This window comes from Sylvia atricapilla, chromosome 13 (assembly GCF_009819655.1).
Source record: "Sylvia atricapilla isolate bSylAtr1 chromosome 13, bSylAtr1.pri, whole genome shotgun sequence".
NCBI classification, from domain to species: domain Eukaryota; kingdom Metazoa; phylum Chordata; class Aves; order Passeriformes; family Sylviidae; genus Sylvia; species Sylvia atricapilla.
Window position 1 is genome coordinate 13,334,857 of NC_089152.1, and position 22,890 is coordinate 13,357,746.

The window sequence follows — 22,890 nt, forward strand, 5'->3', positions numbered from 1 at the left end:
CACAGAAATTATGGAAATGGACTGACCTCTTGATAGATTTTTTTTTTCAAAATTCCTATAACATTTTTTCATAGGCTCACTCTTTTCCCTCTGTGCGTCAATACTTTTGATTCAACATTAGCACTAAGCACTTTCATTTTCTATATTGATATTTCTAATTTTTTGCCTTACAGTAATCACATTTGTCCTTTCATTTCACCTTATTTATCCCATTACATTGCCTGTGTCAATGCTCAAAATCTTCAAGTATTTCTTCTATTTCACAAGTAATACTACTGCAGAAATCCTTCAGCACAAACCACCTACTTCCAGCCAGTTAAGCCCTTCTGATTTCCCTTGTGCAAATCTCTTAATTAAAATCATATACAGCTCACATAACTCAGTATAGAACTACGTTATTCTTGCTCTGTGGATACCTGGTGCAGGACAGCTGGGCTGCTATTACATGCAGGGGCAAAATCTGCAAGGAAGTTGAGAAAGGAGATGGGAGTGAATGGGCAGGTGTGTGGGTAAGTAACCCACAGCCCACTTGGTGGTGCTGAGCAATGTCACACGAGGCACTGGGCAGAAACTGAGGCACAGAAAGTTCCAGCTGAATGGAGGAAGAACTTCTTTACTGTGCAGTGAGTGAGCACTGGAACAGGCTGCCCAGAGAGGCTGTGGAGTCCCCCTCACTGGACATATTCCAGGACCATCTGGACGCAATCCTGTGCCACGTGCTCAGGGATGATGGAGTTGGAAGAGTGGACCAGATGGACCCACCATGGTTCCTTCCAACCTGACCCGCTCTGTGCCTCTCAGACTTTGCGGCAGACCAGAGTGGGAACAGGCTCATGGAAGGAGAAATGCAGCAAAATCAAACCGTGTGTGGGTGAGGGACAAAAATAACGGAGGTATTCAAACAAGTGGTGGAGGACAAGGCAAAAACCAGGCAACAATCACAGATAGGTGTGCACAGGAAATGCAGAGGGGCGACAGCACCAAAGAGCCGTACCGAGGGTGGGACAGTCGCCCTCATGCCGCGAACAGGAGTTTAATGCACTGAAATGAGGCGCTGGCAGGACAACGTGTAGCATGACCAGAAGGGCTATAAAAATATTTATCACACTAGAAACTGTAATGGCCCCTCAGCCCTTTTCTCCTGCCCCTCACCTGAGCCCGCGGAGCCCAGCGGCACGGCGGGCTCCAGCTGCCCCCGGGCACGGGCCCGTCCCCGCGGCTGGCGCTGGGGCCGTGACACGGGCGGAGGGGAGGAGAGAGGGGAGGAGGAGGGAAGCAGCGAGGGCGGGCGGCCGCCGGTTGCCCGGGCGAAGGCGCCGCCACAGCGGCCTCGGCGCGGACAAAATGTCGGCGGTCGGCGCGGCCCGGCGGGGCGGGGACGGGGCCGGGGTAAGGCGGCGGCTCGGGCCGGGCTCGGAGTCGGGGCGGCGGGGCCGTGCCAAGCCCGGCCCGCCCCGCTCACTGTGGCGTCCTCCCCGCAGGTGCGGAGAGCGGCCGGCAGCCCCCAGGCGCTGAGCGGAGCGTGGCTGGCCAAGGAAGAGCAGTACAAGTAAGGAGGCCCTGGCCCGCTGGGTCCCCTGTACCCGGGTGCCGCCGCTCCGTCCCCGCGCAGGGCGGATGGCACTGCCCGGGGCCTGGACACGAGCTTCTTCTGCGCTTCGACCATTGACTTGAGTTCTAAATTATGACTATATAAAAGCTTAAGCGTGTTAAAAACAGCTTTAAAGCTGTAAAGGTTTGAAATGGACGCCGTGTCCCTGTTAGCTGTTAGCGCCCAGCCCTGTGAGCGGTGAGGGCGCACCGTCTCAGGCTGTGGCAGTGACCGCACCAGGGCTGGATGTGAACAGGCACTCGCGTGTGTGTGAACCTCATGAACACGAACTCACGTGCATTGCCTTGTATGTGAACCTCACTGCTGTAACCTGTACATCCATATGGCAACACATCTTTAAATATGTGATAAGCAATGTAGTCGTACATGAGTCCTTCCCCAACCCTGCTGCTGGGTATACTGAAAGGAAGGACTGTGTTGAACATGGAAAACCTGTAGGAAAAGAAGACATCCAATGTGTATTAAGATATGGCATGTCCAAAACCAAACATATCCTTCACCTCTCACAGTTCTAGTCTAAATTTTGCTGTTTAATAGTGTTTTATCACTATTGATTTGGCCAAAACAGAGGAAATTGTTGAAACATAACGTTTTTAATACCTTGAAGTGTAATTCAGCATTCCTTTGTAGGAATCATTAAAATTCCACTTAGTCCAGGCAAAAATTCTGTCACACTCACATTTATTCCTTTTAAATCTTTCAAGAACGCAGTGACAAAAAATTCTTACTCTTTCAGGCGACTGAATGCAGAATTAGAAGCCAAAACAGAAAAACTGGTGCGTCAGGCTGAAGAACTAATGGTGAGTAGGTTATACAGACTGTTATGTAGGTTAGTCTGGATTCACATGCACACAGGGTTGAGCTTCAAAAGAATTCAGACCCTGACTACTAAAAGCATTGTTGCTTTCAAATCTTTCAAATGCAAGCTAGGCTTTAATTTATTTATTTTCAAAGTTGTAAACTTGTATTAAAAACACATTCAAAAATAGTTTCTATGTAATTTCATCAGGTAGGTATTCACACACCTGTGGCTACAGCATTTGTGCAGATACATACATAAAACCACATTAAAAACTTGTTTAATTGTTTAAGAAAAGTATCTGTAGGTGGTTTTATGCCTTAAATACTAAAAATTAGTATTTGAAAACCAGATCCTGTTACAGTAACCTCCTAGTGAAATAGAATCTACATTGTTCAAGCTGAAAGAGATACAAAGAATAAGCAACATAAATAGAAAAGATGAACTTAGTAAGAGGGAAACTTTCTCAAAACAGAAAAAGTTGCTGCTTATTATCAGTATTATCATTTAACATATGTGCCAGATAAGAGTCAAGACTTTCCATGAAAGTTGAACAAATGAATAAAAAGGGAACAGGGCAGGTTTATACCCAAAACAGTTTGGAGATTGTGTTTTGTATATTAGAAATATTCACTATAAGTATACTCATTCAAATAAACAAGGCTTAAAAATCAAACTACTAAGTCTTCTGGAGAGCTGTACTTGTATGCACTTTTCCTACTGTTGGAACTTCAATTTTATGGGCTGTGAAAACATATTCTTCTCTTGAGCAGTGACAAGCTGAGGCTAAATGCTTGGCATTTGAACAGGAGCAGATGAAACGGCCAAAATAGCATCTAGTCTCTTTCCTTTAGAAAATAGCAACAACAAAACCACTGTTTTTTTCTTCTCTAAATATAGCAGAAGATGAAATATTCTTAGGGTACTTAATATACCACATGGCACTGCCAGATTGCACAGATATACATTTAACAACAAAACAGCAGTGTCATTTTCATTTTTAGTCATCTTTTCCTGTGTTTCAAAAGTTCTTTTCCACGGTAGACTATAGTTTCTGTTCTTTTCTGTAGTAGACTGTAGTTACTGTGATTTGTGATTTACAAATAGGTAATTCATCTTTAGTGGATTATATCCTCCCAAAATCAGCTACTTTTTTTTTTTTTTTTTTTTTTAATAAAGAAAGGCCAACAGAAGATACTATCTCAGCCAGTTTCAGTACAGAGTAAGTCACCTGAAGATGACAGACAGAGGTATGTGCTTTACAACTGCTGTGTATAATTGGTGGGGAACCTCACACTGATCCTGCACTCTTTATGTCCTAATCATGCTCCTGTTTTATCTATCTTTGCTGCATACTGCATTGGAGGAATCTTAATTTTCTTCCTATTATTTAAAAAAAAATGATCCTAAGCAAGTGTTGTTCCTTGTTATTTCAAGAAAGGCATAATTTTGCTGGAATGTTCTAAGATATTATAAGTGCTGACCTTTGTAAAAGAGCAAGGTAAGGTCACAGGATTCTTTGCAGTACCAAAGAGCAGGCGCTTGGCAGTGGATGGTTTTCAATAGTTGAAGTGACAAAGTGAAGGAATAGATAGTGGTTCACATTTAACTTGGCCTAAAGGTTCCTGGGACAGAAAATGCCTGATGAAAACAAACACAAAACCCTAAGACAGGCAAACACTGAGCTGCCACCCTCTGGAATGTGGATACCATTACAGTGCTGGGGCCCTCATGCCTTTGGCCTGGATGATCACAGCCCGAGTGTCCAAACCCCTGAGCTCACAAGTGGGGCATGGCTGTATGCCCTTAGTCATTCAGGGGTATTATTGTTTCCTTAGTTGTTCAGGGGTTTGTATACTGGTAGTGTGGGAAATGGGTGAATTTAAGGTAGACTAATACACAGTTTATCAACGCTCTGATCTGTAGGTTCCTAAAATTTATGATGCCACTAATCTGGATAAGAAAGATCCCGGCACAGACAACAAAATGCTTTAACTGTTTGTTTCAAAATGCTTTCCAATGCTGCAGTTGGAAAACTTTTCAAATAGTGTATATGAAAGTCTGATAAAGATGATCAAATAGTTACTTTTATGTAGAATAGAAGCAAAGTCATGGGGTTTTTCTGAAAGTAAGAAGAGTTTTCAGTACACAAAAAGGTGTGACAGCAAGTCAGCTTCTATGATAGAAGCCTGACTAGCAGCAAAAGTTTGCTTCTACAATTAAAATTATTCCTGACCTATTTTAAAGCCATAGCTGAGGGAGTAAGGGACAAGAAACTTAATATGTTATCAATGAATATAATCATGCTTTTTAAACTAATTCTGGATCTCACTTCAGTTTTATGTTCTGTTAGATGGATTTTGAACATTGGACAGAGAATTTTTGAGATCTTCAAACTGGAATTGAGTTTTAGGGCTGTTTTATTAAGTAATGTGATTGGAAGATTCAGCCCCACAAAGGGAATGAATAGCTTCGATGGTACACGTTAGAAATAAATTGAAGTATTGGAAGAATTAAAAAAAAGAAACAAAAAGAGCAATTAGCATGTCAGAGTATCAGCTGGTGTACCAACATAAATTAAAAGAACCACAGTCTGGTAAACACAGCGTTCCAGTAAACATTTATGTGAGAGAAGATTGGAAATCCCATGCTGTAGTGAAAAAAAAAATTAGAAATGTGTGCTAGGAATTAGGCACACTGATTATCCATGAGTGAACATTGAGGTCATTCAATTAGATTAGTTCCAAGTATTTAATATTTAATCAAAAATTCTTTTCTTTCTAAATTGTGCAAGCGGGCCTTAAATTTAAAGGAAGCATTTGAGATGTTTTTGAAGTATCTCGTTGGAATTTCTATTGATTTCTTTAAGGAGAATGAATACTAAAGCAACTGAAGAGAGGGGAGGAGCTGAAGCAAAGAAAGACGTGGTATCCAGGGGGGAAAAAATGACAGGTTGAAAGGAAAAAAACAAATGACTAAGCAAAGTAGAAAAAAGACAACAAATATTTAAGTCACTCTCCAAATCAGCGTATATTTTAAATGAAGTTGTTCTGGAGTTCTTGCAACCTATTGTCTGCAGGGAAATTTGAATTACTTAGCAACAAAGCAGCTCCGGTGAGAGCGCACTGCAATGAGCTTTTGTTTACACTTTCCCTCTCCAGCCATCGCCCGGCTGGCGGCGCTGGGCAGAGCCGCGCATGGGCGGCCCCGGCCGGCGGTGGAGCGGGATAATCCCGGCCCGGGGATGGAGCGGGATAACCCCGGCCCGGGGATGGAGCGGGGATAACCCCGGCCCGGGGATGGAGCGGGATAACCCCGGCCCGGGGATGGAGCGGGATAACCCCGGCCCGGGGATGGAGCGGGATAACCCCGGCCCGGGGATGGAGCGGGATAATCCCGGCCCGGGGATGGAGCGGGATAATCCCGGCCCGGGGATGGAGCGGGGATAACCCCGGCCCGGGGATGGAGCGGGGATAACCCCGGCCCGGGGATGGAGCGGGGATAACCCCGGCCCGGGGATGGAGCGGGGATAACCCCGGCCCGGGGATGGAGCGGGATAACCCCGGCCCCGGGCTGCTCATCTGTGCTTCTCCGCGGGATTTACACAGTCCTTTCACCGAGCGTACGGGCACACAACTGGAGAGAGGGCTTTCAAAATGGGCAGCAGGAAAGAACCATTAGAGTTAAACAAGTTGAGAATTTGAGAGATACAATGAGGTTGTTTTGCCTCGTGTTTAGTTTTTTTCTGGTTTGTTTTGGGTTTTTTAAGGCGACCCTAAGACAACAGATACAGTAGGAACAAATTACTCTCTGGAGGGAAAGAACATGATTTTTTCTTGAGTATAGGGCATGTTGTATTTTTGTATTTTTCAGAATCACATATAACTGCTATTTCTGTAGCAGCAAATCCTCACCTTCTGCATGCTCTAGAGCTAGCCAATAGGGAGAAAGCTTGAGGAAAATAGGGTAAATAGACAAAACCTAATCATCCTATTCTTGAAGTCTGTTGCCAGCCACATACAGATGATTTTTCTAGGTTTTTGTGTTGGTTGGCATTTTTTTGTTTGTTGTGGGGTTTTTGTGGGTTTTTTTTTTGTTTGGTTGGTTTGGTGGGGGTTTTTTGGGGGAGTTTGGTAGGTTTTTTTGGTGGGGATTTTTTGGGTTTTTGGGGTTTTTTATTATTAATAAAATATGGAGCTTTGTGCAGATAATTCTTGTTGATTAATGTCTGTGAAATTTTTAAAGGCAAGATCTAAACATTTGCTCAAATCAGCCTGGCAAAAAAATTAGGTGACTTGATGAGCCAGAAATTTAAATTTTATTCAAAATCTTTTGTAAGCCAGCATTTTAATTGAAGCAAAAAAAAAAATTTATAAAGGGTAGTTAAAAAATAGCCTTTCATTGCAATAATACACATTCACATAACTCATTTTGAAAGCAAAATTATATCTGTATATCTATCTGACAAGGAATTTGACCTGAATAGTATGCAGCATGCTAAAATTTTCTGCTTAATTTCAGTATATTTGAAATATAATAATTTAACCTGATATTCAGTTACTAAGAAGCACAGTTGTCAGCCAAATAAGCAGATAAAAAAGCTGCTTTTTTTTATTCTTGGTTTTATTCCCCATCTGTAAAATGGATACCGTATTTGTAATACTTATTTCAGAGAAAATTCTCTGAGGTTTAATTTATAAATTGCTCCACCTCATATTCCTCTGACAGTCTGTGTCAACTGACCTGACAACAGTCAGTCTGATCCTGCTAGGGGAGGTGGAGCTGCCTCCTCATAGGATGAAGAGGCCACTAGTTACATCTTCCCTTTGTTTGTAGCAGTTCAGGGGGTTTATGTCACGTAGGTGTTACCAGTGAGCTGCTGGCAGTGTCTGGTTCTGGATTGTCCTGGGGAAGCTGTAACTCTGCTCGCTGGTACAGGGAATCACTGACCTAACAGGCCAGTAGCCTGAATTCCAAGAGACAGCATCAGGATACATGAGTACATGAGTGCTGTTGTATTAGGCACCATAGACTCACCACGTGATTAGGGTTGCAAATGAGGTAGACTGGACAGACCATGAACGAGACTGAATTTATGCTTGAATTCAGTATATGTTCCCACCTTACCTATGTAGCTTATTCTAGACATATGAAGTGCTAATCTCCTGATTCTGACATGGGGGGTTTATTTTAACTGCAAAGTGTTTACATTGTTATAGATCAGTGATTGATTGTTTGTTTGGTTTTTTTTTTTTTTTTTTAATGCAGAAATCCACTCTGTCCTGAAGTTTCATCTCTTACACACTCACTTGCAAAGGTACCAAACCACCCTGGGTAAATTCTTTTCTAGCATAATTTCAAAGGTGTAACGACTTGTGGTTTTGAGGCTACACTGGGGACTTCCATGGGTGCCAAGCCAAAGGGAAGTGGTGCCCAAAGCAGTGCTACAGGGACAGTGTTACCAGGGCTCCTCAGTGCCACTGCTGGTCAGGTGGACTTACATAATGTTTCATTTTTGTATTCTGTCTTCTCTTCAGCATTGAGAGAAATGTTCAGTGTTTTGAACATCAAATTAAGAATTCCAAGTGAAAAATATTAGAACATAAGTAATTTCTTGCTTTCTTCCTTCCCTCACCTGTATAGTACTAAAGGCAAGTACTGGTGTCTTCTAGATATTAAACAAGTACTCAGAGTAACTGAATTTAGATAATATAATGGAAAAATGAGATTAGGAACAATCTCAATAGTCTAACTACAATTTATATTGAAATTTTCATGAGGTGAGCTGAAGCTTCTAAAATACCATCTGCAGATATCAGAATACAGTAGAAAATCCTTTAATTTTTAAAGAATATTTGGGTGCAAGTAACAGAAATATTGTTAAATCTTCCTTTAATGGAGACTTTATAAGATTAAAATAATTCATAAAATACCATATTTTTGAAGGTATGATGACAGTCCAATAATTAATACCTTGCACAAGCTCAGAACCTTGCTTGTGCATAGATTTACTATGAGTATGTGTGGAAAAACTCCCACTGCCAATGACTATTGGGTGTGTTACAATTAGGGTATACAGACATAAAAGCTGCAAGCTAAAGATGAGTGCAAATAAAATTGAGAAGTCATTTTGAAAGCATACTTTGAAAACTATGCTTGAGTATGGATATATGAAGAAGAAAAAAACCCTAGAAAAATATTTCAATAATGATAATTATTATACCCCACTAATTTCTGAAAAAAACCTTTTAGGTAGAAAACAAGAAGAAATTTCCTTCTGTGCCCACAGCTCAGAACAGACCATACTCTGCAAATAAGGGAAAAAGAACAACTTCAAGGTATATCAAACATCTCATTTGATTTGTCATGAAATCATTTAGTTGCTATTTTTGTCTATCAAGTTATTTTATAGATGTATGCTTTTTTTATTTATACAAATAAATGTATCAAACTTCTGTTCCTCCTCAATTAGCTCCACCATGTGGCTATCTCTGTTTACTTGCACCAAAATTGTCCGTGGACTTAGGTGATTAATAATGCAGAAATTGCAATATTGCTTTCTGCTTTAGCACTTTCCAAGGCTGGCAGCTGAATTCTGTAGACTCCATCAGAGAAAAGAGGCCCAAGGAGCAAAAAAAGAGCGCCTGAGGCAACCTGGGCCAGCACACTTGGGTGCTACAGCCTGATTTGTGATCAGACTGGTGCTGGGAAACATGAGGCCTTGAAGGGCCTCCTCTGTTGTAATGAATCTTGGGCTCACAGGACAAGAAGATCAGTCATACAACACAGCTTCCAGGGGCTCCCAGCTGGGAAGCTTCAGCTCTGTAGGTAGCACATTCAAGGTTGCAAAACCAAGAAATGGAGATCTGGACAAAGAGAGAAGAGTTGAAAAATCCATAAGATCCTGGGAGCAATTTAAAAGTGCCGTGAATTATGGCATAATACCAAAATAGGATGAAAATTGTCTGCAAGGTGGCAGGACGTGGAACTGGCCGAGGCTTTCTTACAGGAATTGGGAATCCCTGGAGACTCTTCAGATCTCCCTTGGAAAGTTCGGGGAGGTTGTCATGCTGGCACCCCTCATCATGAGGTTTGGAAGTGGAATTGTGCAGATACAGAGGCTGTGGAGCAATCCAAAAGTTAAGGGAGAAAGTTAGGGGCTAAGGAGGAGTTTGGAGGCTGGAATGGGGATATATTGGAGTAAGAACTTAGGAGATCCTGTGAGAACTGAGATCACCTTTCTATAGGAGCAAGCTGAGGAGATACCCTGTGGAGGTGATGTGTTACCCTGAGTGTTGGTTTGAGGAAAATATTGATATGCATCTTCTAGGATGAGTGAAGTTTCGTAGGCTGAGCATAGTGATGCAGAAATTGTCATAAGGTAGGAATACAGCCAGTGGCAACAGAGTTCTAAAAGATAATGTGGTGGGGAGTGGAAAGAGCAGAAATTACAACAGAGGATAGAGGATCACCCCAGGACAGTACCCAAGGGAAATGGTACATTCCTCTCCTTCTTTGCTTTACGCTGACTTAGTTACAGATTTGTTGGATTTGTTACAGATTTGTTTAGACCATGCCAGAATCTTCTCAGCTGCAAATGGTAGTGGTTTCTCTGCCTTCTTCATTATAGTATGTAAAATCCTGTAATTTTTTATGTGGGATATGGTAAAGGTGTCTTGCAAAACGCAAATGAGAAATTGCCATTGATGCATCTTTCATATGAATGCAGGTAATGAAATTACATTAGGTAAATAACTACACTCTTAAAAATAGCAAACACAAAAAATGTTTTACAAAAATATGATGTATTATAAGTTTAAAATCTAGGGTTTTCATTTTTTTAGTTCAAAAATAAGAAACATGGAAGTACAGAGTGCTGATGGTGTTGCAGTACTGGAAGATTGTGTAGGTTTTTCTTTAACAAAAACAATAAGCAAAGTTGAAGAAAAACTAAAGAAAGGAGTCTTACCAGACTGTCAAGATGATGATATTATTCCAAGGGTTGGAAATGAAATGGGAGCAGGTAAGTTTACTTCCATGGTTAGTACCTTTATTTTTGCTTCATGTCTGTTAGAAATGAGTTTTCCTGGGGAGAGAAAAAGGAGTTTTGGTAAAAATTACAGGGAAAATTCTAAATCCCCTAACTTAAAGGAAAATAATATTTTTCCTCTTTATATAGTCCTAGAGGAAGATCAGGTCACATATGAATGATTATGTGGAAAAGTGAACTTTTATCTTCCTTTCTACCTTTGCAGCAAGATGTTTGGATGGTTACATATGGTTGAATAAATGCATAACATTTGATTCATTTCACTGGGGAAACAAGCACAGGATGCTAAGCTTGTTTTTCCAAAAAGATGAGCTGCAGTCTTTGCACACACCCTGTCTTTAGAGGCAAAAGCCTTTCCTCAGACCAGTGCTGTGGATCTCAGCAAGTGGCTGAAACGAGGTAATGTTTCAGCTACGGTGCTTGAATTAGAATCCTCCAGATATTTTCCCACTCCAAATGGTGTGTTTGTGTCTGTCCTAGAAACAGAACAGGGGAGGGATTGCAGATTTACCAGCAATGCTAAAGGAATGACACACATCTGTGTTTTTGGCTCTGGTGTGATAAAAGTGAGTTTGTGTGGTTCCTTACAATGCTAAAGTGAGCATGAACTCAGAGGTTCACTGCAGTAGCTGTAAGTGCCTGAGCCCTGTCCTTTTGATCTAACAGCTTGATGTCAACAAGCATGCCAACACAGAAATAGCTTGGTTTCTAACCTCATGTAATTCTGTGCACATCTTCTGTTACCAAGTCTCCCATAACAGATCCTCAGATAACTTTTATAGTTTTCTTCCTGAACCAAAAAGAAATTGCTTTGGCTTGTATTGGAAAGTTACACCAAATTAATTCAAGGCAACTCAAAAAGAGTTATTACTGGTGCCTTGTAATCAGGGAGCAAAGGCATGTACTGGAGTATTGAGGATTGTTTCTGTAACTTCAATGATGAAATTTTTTCATTTTGATATTGACTGTTTCAAACACTCTGAATACCTCCTTAATGTGGTAAATAAGCTACTGCAGAGCATTCCAGCGGTGTCAGACTCTCAGAACAGTTAGGGTGTTCCCAAGGAAGCAGGCACAGGTATAAAGCAGGCCCTGTTACTGAGAGGGCTTAGTGGGAATCTCCATAATGGATTCCTTAGGCCTGTGTACCTGTGCCCAGCTATTTAGGCCACTGTGCTGATAAGGTTCCATAGAATTTTCCTTGAGCTTCTTGCAGCACTCTTCCTGGAATTGGGTTCCCTGTCCTTATTTCGTGATCACAGATTACCACAGTACAGCCATTTTTCTGCCAACACAGTAGCTTAGACATTATTTTAGTCTGGTTTGGGGGGTTATAATTCAACTCTGCAGTAACTCTGTGCAGTGATAGAAGCACACAGATTTAGAGAAGGCTGAATACGCAGCTCTATTTTTATCTAATATACCCTTATGCACAGGAATAAAATACCTGAATGTATTATTGCACATAATGTTAATCTTCATCTTATCTCAAGAATTCAAGAAATCACTTCTTTCTTGTAGGGTATTAGAGTCTCTCCAATATAGTTTTCTTGTTTACCAGTCCCTAAACAATTGGTTACTTTATAACCTAAGACCATCCTATTAAGTGATACTCCTCCTTTTCAGCCTCATCAGGTGATTAAAATTGATCAGTTGGGAAGCTAATTGTTTAATTATCTTACCCCTTGTCAGAATTCAGATTATTTGGATCATGGGCACCTCTCAAGACTGATCTGGTTCTAGCTTTGCACTTGCATTTGCACAGGTTTTATTACTAAGTGTTCTTAATGACACACAGCTGAATGAAACAGAAGCTGTCTGTGGACTAACAGCTGGGTAAAAGAGGAAACAAAATGGTAAAAAGAACCAGTGTTTAGAGGTCGTGGTATAGCCCTAGAGGAATCTGTCATGGGGCTTCTATTGATAGCTGGTAAAGAAATTTGTCTATGAAACAAATTAGAGTAATTAAAACAGATGCTGAAGTATCACAGAAGAATCTCATAGTACTGAGTGAGGTGATGAGCACAAATTTATATTCTGTATTAAAGAGTGCAAAGTAACACTGACAGAAAACACAGCTTTCCAATCCCACCAACTACACAGCTCCAGTTACACTACTACTGAGCTAGACTTGCCTTAATTAGTGATAACTAAATAATCTCCAAAACCATAAGTTTACTTCCTGTTCACAGTGGAAAAGGCAATAAACTTTTAGAAATCCTTCAGAAGACAGCAGAAAACAGAATATTGTACTGTTACCATTATGCTATTATATAATTGAGAATAGCACAGTTCTGCACACCCCATCTCAAATCCAGGATGTAGAACTAGCAAAGATGCATGTTCAGAGTGTACAGTGCAATGAGAAGTGTAGAACAGCTTGAATTTGAATCTTCAGTTTGAAAACAAGACAATTAAAGGCAATATGAAAGTTCTCTAATGGAAACAGTAATGGTAAAGGGAAAGCTGTCTTTCTCTAATGCAAATACTAGTAAATGCCACATTAAGTGGGATTTAAAGTGAGCTACACAAAAGCGTTTTTCTTTCACATAAAGCATAATTAAATTAGCCAGCTCCTTGCCACAGGATGTGGCAAATGCTGAACTACAATATATTTTATGAAGAAAATCAAATAACTTAAGAATACAGAAGTACCTGAAAGGGGAATAAATGTGAAGGTTTTCATTATGGTCTCCATCTTGATGGCGACTAGATACCAGAAGCTAGCACGGATGTAACAGGAGGAATAAAAGTCAGCCTGTATCTTATTTTTTCATGATGTTTTCCTAAATTGTACTTACTGGCTTCTGCAGAGTTAGAGCTTAAGCTGCAACTGATGAGGGAAGGTGAGTGAAATTAAACAAATTCCTGATACAACAAATGAACATGTGTACCCATCCATTCCTCCACTATTAGCTCTAGATCCTTCTCCTTCACTTTATTCTTTTCCTCTTGTAACTGCTGTGAACAGTGGTTATTCCTGTGTTAGTCAACTTGATCCTCAGGCTGTTCCCGTGCTTGATCCTTGTGGAAGTCCAGGGGAAGTTCCTTGTGAATGATCTGGGGAATAGGAGGTATGAGAACAGACTCTTCATACACAGTTTGTTTTGTCATGCCAGTCCATTTCTTGGCTGTCTAAGAGCAAGAAAGTATTTCATTTGGAAAAATCATCTGATTACATGGATTTAATTTTAAACTATTAGTTGAAGAATGTTAGCAGTGTACTTTAAAAAAGCATAGACTACTGTGTGGGAGGGATATCTGTCTACCTGTTAGGAGGGGTTTGCAGCCTACATCGAATTCCTTGTTGTGCACAGTTTAAAATTATACTTTGGCTGTAACTACAGAAGCTGGAATGCAATATAGATATACCCTACAATATAATTCTGTTGACTGCAAACTCAAGAAGTGCTGCCATGTACAGCATGGTATGATGAAAATTTTCAGTAAGTTTCAATTTTGAGCATTATGAGTCTTACATTTTAAAGATGTCAAGTTCAGTCCTTAAAAGAAAAAAAATCTATACAAAGCTTTGCCTAAGAATGAGAAATCTGCAAAGACTTTTTTAGAAGTCTGAGTTTTTATTTGCCTATTTGTCTTCAATAATTATAAATAATGTAATGTGATTTTAAATACAAGAACATGAAAGTGAGTTCTTGCATCAGTTTTGGTTCTTTCCTGCATTGAATGATGAGTACTTGCGTATGTTAAATAAAACTTTTTATGTTCACAGAAGCTCAAATCAGACTTCTTAAGGCAAAGTTACGTGTGACACAAGAAGACCTGGCAAATGTAGTGTTTGAATGCAGGAAAAAGGTAAGAGATTAATTTTTTAATCTAGAAATTGAATAGGTTCCTCTTTAACAAATAATCCCAAAACAGAATTCTCTCAACTTTTCTTTTTCAAGTTTTAAGAATTAAAGTTCTGGTTTTTAAAAATACTGTACGAATTTAGAGTCAGGGGTGGTAATTTCTGTGATCTTGGGCTAAAAGCTTGTAAAATGTACTTAGTGGAAAATAATTTGGGGCAGGAAAGAACCACTGAGAATGAGGACATGCCCCAGCTGCAGGGCCACTGGTGGTGGTGCTGCACAGTTTCAAACCCTCACTGCTGGGGAGGCGAGCAGAGCCCGAGAAAAAGGAAGAAGAAACAGTAGCAGTGAAATGCAGACTGTGGAGTACAGAGGGAAGGAGAGTGGTGCCCAGAGCCAGCCGCTGGGATGAGATGGATGTTTAGGGTAGAATGAGCAATAGAACAGCTTGAGAAATAGAAAACCTTGAGAAATACAGTCAGGTGCTTTTGGTGTCATCCATGGATCAAAGTGTGCAAAGAGCTTCCATTTGAAGTGGAATATTGTAATCAAACCAGAATTTAGGCTTTCTCTGTTCTCAAGAGTACAATTGATGCAGAGGACAATGTTTGGAATTACATACTTGGGCAGATCAGAGTCAACTTAGAGCATTGTGAAGGTACCACTGATATTTCAATGTTACAATGTACATGTGAGTTTTATGATCTGCACTGCCTGGCAGTGATGCTCAAACAGCTCTTGAACTGTAAAAACTTTAGTACTTCATATCTGTCTGCCAGAGAGATCACTTCTTATTCATGCATTTGTAATCAAGCAAGGTTTTTGAACTAACTTTCCATTTTACATAACTGGATTATTTTTAGTTGTGGTCTCTTAACTTCAGAATGCTTTTTTCCACCTATTCCCCAGGCCCAAATGCAATTATGACATTAAGAACATATGGCAAAACACCTATATATTTTCTTACAAGCTTTTAATTTAGTGTTAAGGAGCAGGATGATAGTAAAAGAGTTTTTTGAGATAAGTACATGAACAAAGTCTGTAGAAATAATTAGATTTTGATATTTTATATGCATATTTTATCTTATTTTTATCAATACAGGTGCTTCTGCATTTCAATACTTCTATGCTGTGATCAGAAGAAAGTTGGTACTTTAGATTTTAAAAACATTTTAATTTTCAAATCAAATGTAATTTTGTCAGTAGCTATTGAACTTCATCGTTCCATGCCAAAATCACTACAGAATTCAGTTACTGTAGCAGATGACAGAACAAAATCTTGTACTTATTCTTGTCCTGCTCCCTTAGCACTTTGTATGTAAATGTATCATTTTAGGTTCTAGTTTGTTTGGTGTGAAAATAACTTTATTACATTCAGAAGGTCACAAAAATTTCATTTTGGCAAAGCCTTGAGATAGATTCTGGGTTTGGTTCCATTTCACAGTTCAATTGTTATAAGGAAGCAGTAAATCTGTTTAAATGTAAAGAGGTGGGAGTTTCTGAGGTGCATGAAGTCACGAGAAGCTTAGGATAAAGCACACAGATTTCCCAGGTGGGAAGCTTGTATTCTAAGGGACTGAGAGAACAGCAGAGAGAGACGTTTTTCATAGAAATTTCATTTCTGTATGTGCCTTGGTTTCTTTTTCTCAAAGAAAAGCAGGGCATAATGTGTCTCTGAATAATCTACATTAGTATTCACTTACAATGTTTGAAAGGTTAGAAAAGAAAAATGCCTTGAATTATAATGCTTAATGTGGGCTGTAATTGCCAGTAGGTCATGAATCTAAGACAGGACTCTCTTCATGTTAAGAAAATCTTAAATGTGAATACTTGATGTATCCTGGATCATTAGCTTGCTTTTAAGTCAAAACCAGATAATCTCCTAAAACATAATGGAGTGGTTTATCAGTAATTATATTCTTTTCTTTTCCCCATATTTTTTCCTAATATGTGGATTTAGCTTATCTCACAAAAATATCATAAAATATCTATGTGCCACCATTATTCATATAATTCTATAACATTTTGATTATTTTCAAAACCTTTGAGCTATGAGCAATGTTTTACATACTGCTACAAGACAGTTGCAAGTAAAAGACTGCAGAAAATTAAATGAGAAGTGTGTTACTGGTTTTCAAAGTATTATCTTGGTAAAAATTGTGTTTTGTTTTCTTACTCTTATTTGTCACTATTTCTAAATCTACAGCACATATATTCTTACTGCCATTTATTTACATTGTTACTGCATTACCCTCCTGCTTCCTTGCAATAATTTAGTTGGGTTTTTCTGCTAATTACTGCCCTACAGGATGATGAAAATCAGAATTTAGAAACTCAGCTTAAAGATACTGAAGAAGAAAACGCGAGACTGCAACGAACAATCAGCCTGCAGCAGTCTCAGATTGAGAAGTACAAAATGTTATCACAAGAAGCAAACAAAAAAACTGAAGGGTTACAACAAGAGGTCACTGCACTAGAAAAGGTACTGCAGATATTAGTCTCATTTATCTCAAAAAGGGGAAAAAAGCCCACATGAAATTACCTTCTGTTGCCTGATGGACTGATAGATCTGTGTCCAAAGATCTGATTAGTGTTTCAATGTCTGTTAATTTATAAATTGTGGTTTTGAATGGCCTAATTTTTTTTTAAAGAAGAAATTATATATATTTCTAACTTCTTTTCTTCTGTGTCTACAATCATGTATTTCTGTGTTTTAAAAATAAATTCCTATGTAAAAGGCACACAAGAGACAGAACTACCTTTTCAGAAACCGCTGTCAAATTTAAAAAGGAATCCTGAAAAGTAGAAGGAAGTTCCATTTTTTGGGTTTTAATTATATTTTTTTAAAAAATTACTTCTGTGAATTCTATTGTAAGCTGTAGAACCTAGTGAACACTTTTTTCCAAAGCACCTGCAGCTTATCACAGTATCTTGTGCAGGTGAAGGAAGGGATGTGTGTTGGTGGAACAGCAGGCACTGCAGTGGGGCCGCTGCTGTCCCACAGCAGTGCCCATGCCTGGCACAGCAGATGGCTGCACACACAGTTCGCTTTGTTTGGAACTTAATCTTAAGGGCAGCATGTGTTTTTCTTTAATTACTCAGAGCTAGAGAGGTTGACTTCAAAACCATACATACAGTGTTGGGTAGTACATGTAACAACCAGAAGAATGTTGCAGTTAAAAAAATGGGGAAAAACAGAACACAGCTCAGCCCATCAAAGTCTCATACTTCCATTAAATCGTAGCATGGATTTGTGTGGCCAGGCCTGTATCTTCATTTTTTATAGTTCTGGCATTTTAAAACTAACATGGCCTTGGTGGGTTTTTGTGCAGATACTTGGAGGTTTTAAATTCCCTTATGCTGATAGTGATTCTGTGAGGAAAAACATTTGGTACTTGTTTTCTGTATAGCTGAGAGAGCACAAATGAAATTTTGTGGCTTTCATTACTTTTCCTGTTGTTGCAATGCAGATGATGGTAGACCTAAGGTGTGATACATGCTTCCCCAAACTCCTTAGCTTATCAAGTTTTTGTAAGTTCGTAAATTGCCCAGGTACTTTTTGTATGTGCCGAGGCAAAGATTCTCACCTGCCTTTCACAGTTTACCTGAAATATGGTAACTACTTTGGTATTTTTACATTTTATTCTTTTGGTGTTTGGTCTCTGTAAACATTACTGCTGCCGCACCCACCTAAGGCAGTAACTGATGCTCCCAAAAATTTCCATCTTTTTCTTTCCAGCATTCCATTTTTTCTATCTAGGTGGTCTAATATATGCTTATCACCTCTCTCATCTTTTTCTCACAAGAATATTCCTTCCTTTGTGTTCTCTCTCACCTGTTCAGCCTGTATATGTTAGATAGTGGTCTGGGAAACACCAAAGTTGTACTCTTACTCTTTTTAAGCTTTTGTGCAGGGGTTTGTCACTTGCCTTGGAGAAAGGCTTGATGCTAAGTACACCTCTCAAAACTGTTTTTTGGGGAGGTGTTACAGAGCTTCCTAAAGATAGCAGTGCTGCCTACGCTGCTGCTGGGAGGACAGAAGGCCTGGTGAGGGTTACTCATGGGCCATCACAGCCCCTGCTGCTACTCAAGTGCCTCAGCCATGGCAGAACAGTGGAGAAAATCCAGAAACTGAAATGGGATGCAATTTTAAAACACAGTAGTTTATCCTCTCCCCTCTTAAAGAAATATTACGTGAGAAAACTAATCCAGCTTTGACTTAAGTATTGAAGAAATGGCAGAAACCTTGCCTAGTTACAAAATAAAACATTTATTTCAGGCATTTTTGAGATTATAAACTTGGAGTTGAATATATTTAACAATATACCCTCACTGGATGACTTGCAAAAAAGGTCCTTGATAAGGTATTATGTGTGACAGTAAATGTCAAAAATCCCTAAGAGAGTTCTTAGAATTCTTTCATTAAATTACCTGATTAGCTGATAAGTAATTTGCATTGCATGTAGACTCTTTTTTTTTTTGGTCATTAAATGCTTGAAAGACTATATTCCAAAGCTTTTCATATTAATGCAGAATAAAATGCATAGCATGAAAGATGTAATCGTCTTTCTTCACAGCTCCATCATCTCAATACAAGACAAAAAGGTCAATTAGTTTGTATTTCTTGGATAAATGATGTGGAATTCTTGAGTGACCACCACGGAACAGGTGTAGAATTGGGCAAATAGAACAATTACTCAGAAATGAGGCAGTCTGAGGGCCACCTCATTATCAGTAAGCCCCCTCTCTACCTTGATTTGGTTAAAAGAATCTTCCTGTGCCAGTTACTAAAAATTTGATACTTTAAAAAAAAGTCTATTTCTTTTTCATAAAACACAGGATGTGCTCTTTCTGCCAGAATTGTTTATTTCTTTTACTTTGTATGTTATCTATATTCCCTGATTTTTAGTCTCATTATTCTGCTCCTCAACTTGGTCTCTTTCTCTTATTTCCCGACTTACAGCACTATGAAATACTGTCAGAATCAACTGCTTTGATTGGTGCCATAACCCTTGATGAACTATTTTCTGCTAGATGAAATAGTTACTACCCTCAGCCATCTTCAGTAGGCTGCTTTCACTTTTTGGTGGTAATTGCATGTAGAAATCTCTGGGGCAAAGAGGTGAAAGGAGCAGGTAGGAAGAAGCATCTGGGAACATGAGCCACCATTCCAAAATCTGCCACAGAGTAGATATAGTGATTTTTTTTCTCTTTTTCTGACTGATCATACAAGGGTTTTCAGTCAATCCTGTGGTCTTACATGATCAGCTTCCCAATTACTCCAAGGGAAGCTTAAATATAAAGATGAGAAAGATCCTTTTTCAAGATTTCAAAGGGGATGTTTTAATGGTAGAATTGTCTTTGAGACAGATTCTGTCTCCAGGCCATAGAAGTTCACAGACTCTTCAGCTTTTAAGGGTGAGCCTTTTTGTGTGTTGTTGATACAGGATTCATTAGAACACCACAAATCTATTTCATTATTCATGATGTTTTCATTGGGTTTGTCCTTTGCTTCTTAAATAGGAATTGGAGAATCTAAAGCGTGCCCAAAAGCAGGCTGCAGCCACTCAGAGTGCAACAGAGGTTCGTTTAAACAGGGCCTTGGAAGAAGTGGAAAAGTATAAAGTGGAGCTGAATAAACTGAAGCAAAGCAACAAGGTACTATAGCTCAGGAAAACAATTTCCAGCCTGTAATCACTCAGGAATCATAGATAAAAAGCTCGATGGGCTTTGGCGGCTTCGTGTCTCTTACAGGCATTAACTTGGAGCAAGTCACAAAAGGCCTCAATGTTATCTTAGAGGATACTACTGCAACCTCTGCAGGAAGAAGAAATTACAGAATGCAGTTAAAGCCTTTGTGATTTTCCTCATTTGTGTGCAAATTAGACATGTTTAGAAAGAGAGAGAAATACACATACACACCTAAGACATAAAAAGGCAAACCACAGCTCTTACTGCCAAAATTTTTTTTTTAAGTTTTAATGTGGGAGTATTTTGATTAATTTAATTTCTTCTCATAAGTGCCATGTGTGGCTACTGTTTGTCATTTCCTTCTATAATGCCAGGTTTCGTTGGTTAAAGCACCATTTTCATAATTAATATATTTCTCCTTTTCTTCCCTTGGTAGGATGTAGCCAACCAAGAACTCAAAACCATTGAAGAATTAAAAACAGAAAACAAGAAACTGCAGAAACAAAAAGGAGAGCTAATTACAGGTTTTAAAAAGCAGTTAAAGTTAATTGATATTTTGAAGAGACAAAAGGTAAGGGGCAGACTGTGGATGTATTTCAGGTAACAACCTGTAGCTAAATGTGTCTGTGTCCAGTAAAGTAATCCTGAAAACTGTGAGTTTACACGGAAGGAAATTAAAATGAGAGGACTGTATACTAAGAGATACTGCCCAAATCAAATTATTTTCTACTAACTAGTTCCATCACACTTTTCACTTAAAGTACTTAGGATGTGTGCAATCATTTCCATCAGTTTTCCTTCTGAGTTTGCATGAGACATGTAGAGCTATGGGCTGGACAGGACCTTAACACAGAGTGGGTCACGTCCAATTGCTTACTGTGCTGAATCTCATGGGATTCATTTTGGGATGGAGTCAATGCACTTCCTCCACCCTCAAATCAAAGCTGTAAGACAGCTAAAGCAAGCAATTTATGGTGGCTTGTTGAGCAGAACCCTCTTTAAGAAGGGCCAGCCTTAGAGATAAGAAAGTAGAACATTTTATTTACCCTGTGAGTACTCAATGATCACCAGACATTTAGTAAACACTTTTGAAGCTGTTGAGCCCCTAGAGGAAGAATAGTTCTGTATGAAGTGGCAACTTCAGGGTGCAAAATACACACACTTATCCTAAGAACTGGGAATTGCAATATGAAGCTACACCCTTGAATCTGGAATGCCTCCCCAACACAGGGCAAAGGAGGACAGGTGAGTGGAATAAGAGGAAGTGGGGCTGCTTATGTATTCCAGTGCAAGAGAATTTTTCTGGCAGTAACAGGATGCAGAGGAGATCCTGGGGATTCATCTAACAGCAACAGTGCTAGCTTAGCCTTCAGCTGGCCCTTCTAGCTCTGCAAGTTTATTTTGAGAATGAAAACTACATAGCATTCACTCAAAATATGTTCTTCCAGATGAGGTAGTTTGTTGTCCTCTGGAAAATGAATTCACTGAAATTCACTGAAATTCACTGAATTCACTGAAATGGGTGTCACTGAGCAGCATTTCTGTTTGACTGGGAACCAAACCTGTGATCTCAGACAGATGTCACAAACTGCATTAAATACATTTTTAAACAATTACAAGTGCTGTATCAGAATTGCAGATAGGAGAGAAGGCCACTTACCTTTTCTTATAAAACGTTTTACTCACAGAAGAAGGATGCTGTGAGTTGTCCTTTCTGAAGAGACTGGGGCTAACCCTGCCCCTTGCAGCTTCTGGCAGAAGGCACTGGGGAAAGGCAGCTGAAGCTCACATGTGCTCAGTATTCACAATCAGTGGAAGGACTTCAAATCTGTTTCAAGCAGGCTTTTTGTTGAATGAATTAGAAAAACCTGATTTAGGCTATTTGTGTGGCAGGTTCAGATGCACAGAGCAGACAGAGTCTGAAGAATGATAGAAGGAAAAAATTCCCTGAAGACATTAAATATGAGGAGTAGGATGGTTTGCTTTGTAATAGTTTTAATGTTAAATTGTATATTGATCAGCTTGAAAGAACGTGGCCCAGTTTTCTTATATATGTTCTTCAGAAGTCACAAGAATTGTCAGATTTTCAGGAATTTTCGTGCTTTATTAAAACCCATAAAATATCCCAGTTAGCCTGTATGAACCTGTGTTGGTCATTCTCATTATTTTACCTTCTGCTCTTTTTTTTTTTTTTAGATGCACATTGAAGCTGCCAAGATGCTTTCTTTTACTGAAGAGGAATTCATGAAAGCTCTAGAGTGGGGAAATTATTGATCCCATTAAATAACTTCTGTTTGAAGGATGGGTCAGATGGCACATTATTTTGAGACTGTATATGAGTCCTTGTTAAGAGTTAATAACTCTATATTCCACTCAATTGATTTTGTTGATTTTGCTTATATTTAAATAGTTTAACTTTTGTAAGCCTGATAGCTTGTGTTGTAATGTCATATGAAACACAAATTTCTATTCCATTGTCAGCCCAAACTGCCCATTCTGTAAGGACAGACCATGCAAGTGAACTTTGTTATCAGTTTGCTCTGTTCTAGCATTTAAAATTGTGCCTTATCTATGGTAATATTCAGTCCAAGGAAGTCAGGATTTAGTCTCAGAAAATTCCTTGCTGCAACAGAAATAAACTAACCAGTGATCCAGTTGAGAAGAAAATGTCATGTCCTTTTTAAAACACGTGGTTGGAAAATTGGCCTTGTCTGTTCTCTGTAACAGATCTCCCCTCAAAGCTAGCTGGTCTGGCATCTAATTTAAGCACCAACAACTCTTTTATAGAAATGACCATAACTTGTTTTTAGCCATTACATCTTAGTCCCTGGCTGGCATAACCATACATGAGACTTGCTCTTCATTGCCCAGACAGACTCCACAGTCCCATGGAGCTGTATTGTGTAAAACTGTTCCTTCAGTCAAG

The 22,890-nt window shown here is 39.4% G+C and overlaps 1 protein-coding gene across 1 annotated transcript; it reads left to right on the top strand.

Moving 5' to 3' along the window:
* The first annotated feature begins 1,514 nt into the window (after positions 1-1,514).
* On the top strand, positions 1,515-22,631 carry TEX9 (testis expressed 9). The gene is made up of 11 exons (XM_066328484.1): positions 1,515-1,549; positions 2,349-2,412; positions 3,591-3,661; positions 7,680-7,728; positions 8,664-8,749; positions 10,256-10,434; positions 14,195-14,277; positions 16,582-16,755; positions 19,797-19,931; positions 20,401-20,535; positions 22,161-22,631. The coding sequence occupies exons 2-11, from the start codon at positions 2,410-2,412 to the stop codon at positions 22,236-22,238; spliced, it is 993 nt and encodes a 330-aa protein (XP_066184581.1). The 5' UTR covers positions 1,515-1,549; positions 2,349-2,409; the 3' UTR covers positions 22,239-22,631.
* Positions 22,632-22,890: the final 259 nt, after the last annotated feature.

Excerpts from the sequence above, each read along its gene's own strand:
- TEX9 (XM_066328484.1), top strand. Across the intron at positions 7,729-8,663 it reads TTACACACTCACTTGCAAAG|GTAGAAAACAAGAAGAAATT; the intron begins GTACCAAACCAC and ends AAAACCTTTTAG. Across the intron at positions 14,278-16,581 it reads TGTTTGAATGCAGGAAAAAG|GATGATGAAAATCAGAATTT; the intron begins GTAAGAGATTAA and ends ACTGCCCTACAG.